Source organism: Propithecus coquereli, unplaced genomic scaffold (assembly GCF_000956105.1).
Source record: "Propithecus coquereli isolate 6110/MARCELLA unplaced genomic scaffold, Pcoq_1.0 Scaffold80, whole genome shotgun sequence".
NCBI lineage: Eukaryota > Metazoa > Chordata > Mammalia > Primates > Indriidae > Propithecus > Propithecus coquereli.
In genome coordinates, this window is record NW_012154174.1 from 8,173,266 (window position 1) to 8,181,256 (window position 7,991).

The following is a 7,991-nucleotide window of genomic DNA, read 5'->3' on the forward strand; positions in this document are numbered from 1 at the left end:
TTTGATTGGAGAATTTAGTCCATGCACATTCAATGTCATTATTGATAGGTAAGGACTTACTACTGCCATGTTGTTATTTGATTTCTGGTTGTTTTGTGGTCCTCTCTTCCTTTGTCCTTTCCTTCTTGTCTTCCTTTGTTAAAAGTGATTTTCTCTGGTAGGGTGTTTTAATTTCTTGCCTTTTATTTTTTGTGTCTCTGTTGTAGGCTTTTTGATTTGAGGTTTCCATGAGGCTTGCAAAAAACAGTTTATAACTAATTATTTTAAGCATATGACAACTTTGCTTACAAACAAATAAACAAGCAAAGGAAAATATAAAAGAAATGCTACACTTTAACTCCACCCCCCACAGTTTAACTTTTTACTATTTCCAGTTATATATTTTCATACTATCTCTCAAAAAGTTTGTGTAGTTATTATTTTTGATAGGTTTGTCTTTTAGTCTTCCTACTCGAGATATAAGTGGTCTATACACTGCAGTGACAGCAACAGAGTGTTCTGTATTTGTGTACTTATTATTACCAGTGAGGTTTATACCTTCAGATAATTTCTTATTGTTCATTAATGTCCTTTCCTTTCATATTGAAGAACTACCTTTAGCATTTCTTGGGGGACAGGTCTGGTATTAATGAAATCCCTCAGCTTTTGTTTGTCTTGGAAAGTCATTATTTCTCCTTAATGTTTGAAGGATATTTTTGCAGGATATAATATTCTAGAGTTAAGATTTTCTTCCTTCAGCACTTTGAATATGTCATGCCACTCTTTTGGCCTGTAAGGTTTCCACTGAGAAGTCTTCTGCTTGGAGCTACTGTATTGGAGCTACTTTATACATTATTTTTTTCTTTTTTCTTGTTTCCCTTAGGACTTTTTCTTTCTGTGACATTTGGGGGGTTGATTATTAAATGCCTTGAGGTAGACTGTTAAATGTGCTTGGTGTTCTAAGACCTTCTTGTACCTGAATATTGGTATCTTTCTCAAGGTTTGGAAAGTTCCCTGTTATTATTTCTTTGAATGAATTTTCTACCCCAATCTCTCTCTCTACTTCCTCTTTAAGGCCAATGACTCTTAGATTTGCCCTTTTGAGGCTATTTTTTTAGATCTTGTAGGCATGCTTCATTTTTTAAAAATTCTTTTTTCTTTTTTCTCTTCTGTGTATTTTCAAATACCTTGTTTTCAAACTCACTAATTCCTTCTTCTGCTTGATTTATTCTGTTATTGAGAGATTGATGCATTTTTTTCAGTTTGTCAATTAGATTTTTCAGATCCAGAATTTTTGCTTGATTTTTAAAAATTATTTCAATATCTTTGTTAAATTTCTGTGATAGGCTTCTGGATTCCTTCTCTGTGTTGTCTTGAAGTTCATTGAACTTCTTCAGGACAGATATTTTGAATTCTTTGTCTGAAAGGTCACATTTCTCCGCCACTCCAGGGTTGATCATTGGTACCTTATTTAGTTCGTTTGGTGAAGTCATATTTTCCTGGATATTCTTGATGCTTGTGGATGTTCATCAATGTCTGGGCATTGAGGAGTTAGGTATTTATTTTAGTCTTCATTGTCTGGGCTTGTTTGAACCCATCCTTTTTGAGAAGGCTTTCTAGATATTCAAAGGGAATTGAGTATTGTGATCTATTAAGTCTTTGGTCACTGCAGCCATATCAGCACTGGTGGTGCCCCAAACCCAGTAATGCTGTGACTCTTGCAGGCTCCTGGTGGTACCACCTTGGTGGACTTGGGTAAGATGTGGGAGAGTTCCTATATCACCAGGCAAAGTCTCTCACTCTCTTCCCTCACTTTCTGTGCTGGGCTGCTGGAGTTGGGGGAGGAGGAACGTGGTCACTTTCTTGTGGCTACTGTAGCTGGAACTGCATCAGGTCACACCTGAAGCCAGCCCAGTCTCATCCAAAGCCCATGGTGACTGTTGCCTGGCTACCTCTGATGTTTATTCAAAGCCCAAGGGATCTTTAGTTAGCAGGTGGTGAATGCTGCCAGGACTGGGTCCTTTTCTTCAGGGCAGTGTGTTTCCTTCTGGTCCAGGGTGGATCTAGAAATGCTGCCAGGAACTAAGGCCTGATCAGGGCCTTCAGGAGTCTGCTTCATACTTTATTTTACTGTGGCTGAGCTGGTACCCAAGTTTCAAAACAAAGTCCTCTGAAGTCTTCCCTTTCCTTTCCCCAGGTGGGAGAAGACTCTCCCTGAGCTGTGTTGCCTAGAGTTTGGGGAGGGGATACACAGGCACTGGCTTGGCCACCACTGTTGGTGTCTCACTGGGTCAAGTCCATGGGCTCTGAGCCAGCACAGCCACAGGAATTGCCCAAGACTGCAGCCTTTGTAGCCTGACGACCTTATAAATTTATTCCAGGACCGAGGCCAATTTTTTTAGCTAGTGGTGGTGTTAGCCAGGACTCAGGTTTTGGGGTGGTGGATTTCCCTCTGGCCAGGCTGGTCTAAAGGCTCCCTCCGTGGGTGCTGGCAGGAGCAGCCCTGAGTTCCAATGCAGAATCCCACATTCACTTCATTCTCCCTCTCCTGGGCACACAGATTCTGTCTCCCCGCAGTACTCTGGCACTGCCAGGGGATAGGGGAGGGGTGGTATAGGCAATGCAAGACTCTTTTCTGCCCTCTTCAGTGTCTCTTTCCTTGATATAATGTTAAAACTAGGTACTTTGATGGCTCACCCAATTGTTGGTTCTTCTGAAAGTGTTTCCTTGCATGGGTAGTTGTTGAATTTGGTGTTCATGCCCACGGACAATCGCTGGGGGGTTTCTATTTGGCCATCTTGCTCCGTCCCCTTCTCCCCCTCCCTGTTTCTATCAGTTATAATTAAACCTGTGTTTCTCTATTACTATATTGCTTTTAACATACTGAAAAAATAACAATGCCTTCCTATATGCACCTGAGGAATTAATGCTGCCTTGTGCAATAGACAACCCTGAAATTTCAGTAGATCAATACAAAGAAGGTTTATTGCTTGACTACATCGCAGTTTGGTGTGGGTTGGGCAGCTCTTCTGCGTGGCTTGTTTTCAAACACGGACTCATGGGTCATGCTGATTTTTTCTTGGAATTCCACCATCTTGGAGTCATTTATTTCCAGTTGTATGGACAAGAGAGAAAATATGGAAAAGGCACAACAACTGCTAACAGCCTTAGCCTGAAAGTGGCACAAATCACTTCCCCTGACATTCCATAGACTAAATTCTGCCATACAGTCCCATGGAACTGAAGGGAAGCTGAAGAATGCAGTCATCTGTGGGCTCAGGAAGAGAAATGGGGAGGTGGACATAGGCCTTGCCATTGTCATAAATTGTCATTCTGGCCATCACACATTTCATTCTTCTCCAGATAAAATACACTCACCGTCTACTTAAAGGGGACGCCTTCAGGTCCCATCCAGTCACTGCATCCAGCTCAAGTCCGTTCTCCGGGTTCTGAATGTGCTGAGAAGACATGTCATCTAAACACCCCTTCCCTTAAGGCACAATGTATAGTGTTGGAGCAGGGTCAGAATACCCGCCGAGGAAACTGTCATTTGCAAAGGGGAGAATGTGCGTGCCCCAGTCTCTGGTCTATTACACTCCCGAAGTCCTGTGGGTCAGGTGTGTGAAGTCCCCCTGCCCCAGCAGTGAAGGGAATCCTTGAGCGGACACTGACCCCACCCTCCAGGAGGCTCTTCCTCGTTCATTATTCCCTCGGCCTCGTCTGAAGTGAGTGTTGAGGGTCATGCCCTCCTTGGACCAGCCTAGCCTTTGAAACCTGCCTCCTGGTCATCGAAGTTGGGTGCCCAAGGGCAGTTTAAGTCTTGAACAATCAAAGGTTTTTTGGTCCAGGCTCAAAAATTTAGGAGGCTTCTGATCTGTCAGCTTCCACATCCCAGTAACAACACCCAAGATTCTCTCTAGACACGTTTCTCATATTGACTTCACTTCTCTGCCTCTACCCCGTGCCTCTCCCTTTCGCCCAAAGGGCATCTTCCTTGAGGCTATTGATAAAACTAAGTGCAAGAGATGACACTTTTAATGTGCCTGTGTTAATCTGGTTCCCCTGAGGCACAGGGACCAGGGTGGGATTAACCCACAAGGGTTTTATTAAGGGACATGCCCGTGAGAGAGAAAGGGCAGAGAGCTGGCGGAGGCTGGGAGAGCCTTGACCCTGCGATGGGCGCCTGACCTTGGGGGAAGGGAGGAGGTGTTCTAGGCAGCTGTGCAGTTCTTCCTCCAGGAGTCGGGTGTCTCCTGGCAGTGAGCCTGATGTGCTTGGTCAAAGGCTGGGAGTGGCCTCTGGGAAGCATGGCCGTGCGCACGCAAGAGCACAGGAGCTGCACTTCTTGGTCAGCGTTGCTCCCTGTAGCTGGAGGTGGATGAAGCACATTCTCATGGCCACCAAGGAGCTTTGTGCCCTGGGTCACTTTATTCGCCTTGAAGTGAATAAAGGCTCTGGGCTCTGTCTTGCAAAACCTTTAAAAATCCCATCTCCTGCAGTTTGAGCCTAGAAGAAGATGAGATGGTTTTTCCAATCCTACGAATTCCCAAGCTTCTGTCTTCTCTCTACTGCCTTTCATTTCTACTTGCAAAGCACTCAATTCTTTCTTGATCTCATTTCTTTCTCTTAGAACTTGGCCAGACACAGCCACTAGCATCCAACACACACTACTGACATCCTATTTTCCAACCTCTTCCCTTAGAACGACATGTTCAGAAAACATGGGGATCTTCCTTTTAAGTTACAGTTTCAGATGTTTTGCTGCTGCATGACATGGATCTCCAGCTGCCACACACCACTCACCACCCAAGTGCTAAGGCAGTGACACGTAGTTTATATTTCTGTTTCAGCAGCACCCCACTTTTGGGATAGATTTCCATTTTGGTCACGGTAATCAGTGGAATCTGTTGCAATAGGTTGAATATAACGTGGGCTTATTTCTTGCTCGTGTTATAGTCTGTTGCAGGCCAGGGAGACTCAGGACCCTGGGCTGCTTCATTTTGCAACTCCGCCATCTCCAGTTCCTTGCTTCCAGCCAGTGGACAGGAGGGGGAGAGTGTAGACAGGCCTCAGCAGCTCCTAACTGCCTCAGCCCAGGAGTGACACAAGTCACTTCCTTTGGAGAGTACTACAATGTCATTTGATGTTCTCTGCTGAAAAGCGCAGGAGAGCTTGGCCTCGGACACCGGTTCCAGACGTGGACACCTGCTCCTGCAGGCTGGCTTGGCCATCGTGCTGCTCCCTGGAGGGAGAGGGAGGGAGAGATACTCATGGACCTGCACTCAGGCCAGTGTCTCTCTGGAATCCTTTTTATAGGTGACAATGTTGTATAGAGTGATGTGATGGTTGTGTACCGTCTGCCAGCTTAGGTCATTCCTTACTAATTCCAACTCAAACCTGTTTCTTCCTTCTATTGCGAGGCAGCGAGTGACAAGCACATCCAGTGGCTCCTGGGCGCAGATGGCGAGGTCTGGGTCTGGATCATGGGAGAAGGCCCTGGAGACAAGCCCTATGAAGAGATCTCCGAGGAGCTGATTGCAGAGAGGGCGCGGCTGCAGGCACAGAGGGAGGCCGAGGAGCTCTGGTGAGGGGTGCCAGGGGGCGCTGGGTGGGGCCGAGCTAAGGACAATTGGTTGTGGGTGGGAGGGAGGTGTCAGTCAGCTGGCTGGCTATTTTGAGCTCTGCTAAGATCAGGTGACCATCAGAGTCTTGCGTCAGGTTCAAATCCTGGCTCTGCCAATTCGTAGTTGGCTGATCTGGGGACTCAGTTTGCACGTCTGTAGCGTGGGCATGACAGCACTGTTCCCGTACAGATCCAGTTTGTGTTCACCGAGATGACACATATGACCTGCTTCTGCTTTTTCCCTCGCTGGGTTGTCACGGGGACAGTATTGCAGTTTGGATTCACGTTTGTCATTAGCTTGTTCCTTGTCATGTTACCCGTGGTTCTCACACAAGATGACATTTGAGCCCTGGTGAGGTTTGGAGTCAGACTCCTTTCATAAGCAACTTTTAACATTTTTTCGCCAAGCTTGGAAATCTGTGTGATGTTGACCCCAACACTTCCCCCGACAATTTTTTTACTTCCCCTTGTTGAAGTTCAACCCCCCTAATTTTTAATGACAGTGTTTCAGTTGTAAAATTGTAAAAACATGTAAACCAACACTAAAAACTATAAAAAATAAAGCACAACCCACACCCACCAGCAGATAATCACAGTGAGCGTTTAGGCACTGTATACTTTGAAAACTGTTTTATTCACAAACTGACAAATTGATTAATACAGATCCACAGTGCTACTTAAGATTGCTATGTAGTACAGGTATTATATTACATGAGAAACCCAACTTTTTGGCCTTATTGATAGACATTTGAGTAGTTTAGCATTTTGTATGTTATAAAAATCCCCTGATAAGCATTTTTTACATCCATCTTTGTACACTTGAGTGAGAAATGGGATTTCCTGGTGTTATTTTTCTGGCTTCCAGAACAGTTCTGCTGATTGGCACTCCCATATGTGAGAATGCCTGTTTCTCCCCACCTTTGCCAACATTGGGTTTTGTTTGACCTTTGATATTTGCCATTCTGATAGACCAAGGAAAGACTGCTTATTGTTTTACTTCAAGTTCTGTTGCTGTGTGGTCCTTCAGTTTTTCACGCGAGCTTACACCTGGTGGTGCTCTCTTGGAAGGAGACAGAAGGAAGCAGAGATCACCAAGAAGTTTCGGGATGCTCTGGCCAACGAGAAAGCCCGGATCCTGGCGGAGAAGTGGAAGGTGGAGATGGAAGACCGCAAGGCTGCCAAAGTCCTGGAGGAGCGCGTCCACGAGGAATTCAAGGTGGGCTAGTGCTTGGGGCCCCGTGCGTGGCCACCTGGGGCTGACCTCTGCTTTGAACCTGTCCTTGGCCATCGGTTGGTACTGGGTGCTTTATGAGAGCAGAAATCTGGCATGTCTGAGCAGGAAGGAACTTGACACACCACCTGGGCCAGTCCACTTCCTTTGGTACAGATGAGGAAACTGAGGGTCAGACAGGGGAAGAGGCTTGCCAAGGACACATACGGTAGTGGTTGGGGATAGAGTCAGGATCAGAACTCAGGCCTTCTACGTCCCAAACCATGGGTCCCAAAATGAGGCCTAGAAAGATCTGGGTTTCTGCTCAGACCAGCCTGTGATGCAGTTCCAACTCTGCTGCTTACTGCTGTGTGACCTTGGGAAGCTTGCTGAACGTCTCTGAGCCTCCACTTTCTTGGTTGTAATATTAGGGTAATAATAACACGCTACTTGAGGTTTTTATGAGGATTCAAGGAGATGCTATACACACACTTTTGGGCCCAGAATAGGGAGTTACTGGTCTATTGTCAGGTGCTGGCTAGAACAAATAGCAAGTTTTTCTGGCAACACTGAGCTTTTTCAGGCGGGCATTTTAATGAAGACCTAGAGTTGTCCTAGGAACATGACCTTATTCTGCTAAAAGCCATGCTAGAGTTTGGCCAAGTCTCTTAGCGCAGAGGTTTGGATGGAGTTGTTACGTATGTGCCGAGAGTTCTGAAGTTGTCAGTATATTGATGATGTCATTTGCCCATTTAAAAAATTTTAAAACCCTTTTCTCCCTGCATAATGATGAGATAGTGAGGACGTTGACCTTTTAAAATCGTTTATGTTGCAAATATTTTTCTCAGTATCGTTTTTTCTTGATTTTGGTTTTAGTATGTTCAGATGTGCAGAAGATTAACATTTTTATTAGCTCGCTCTATCAGTCTTGTTTTTCTTTATTATTTGTTTCATGCTTAGAAGGATCTGTGCTGCTACAAGCAAGCTTATAAAAAATAGACATTGTTTTATACATCTTCCTTGATTTTATTTCTTTGCACCTAATTTTCCTTCACTTTGGAGGGTAGCGTGATGTAGGGCTCTAACTTCATTTTCTGCCAAATGGTCAGCCAATTGTCCTGATGTTATTTATTGTGTAATCTATCCTCTCCCTTCTCACTGGACTTGCTGCCTTGATTG

The 7,991-nt window shown here is 45.0% G+C and overlaps 1 protein-coding gene across 1 annotated transcript in view; it reads left to right on the forward strand.

Annotated features, from left to right (window-relative positions):
• The window catches only part of SH2D4B (SH2 domain containing 4B), a 72,312-nt gene that overhangs the window by 15,935 nt on the left and 48,386 nt on the right, over nt 1–7,991 (forward strand). The window contains exons 2-3 of the mRNA XM_012663248.1: nt 5,400–5,563; nt 6,671–6,818. Coding sequence (XP_012518702.1) covers nt 5,400–5,563; nt 6,671–6,818 — 312 coding nt within the window. The remainder of the gene's footprint in view (nt 1–5,399; nt 5,564–6,670; nt 6,819–7,991) is intronic.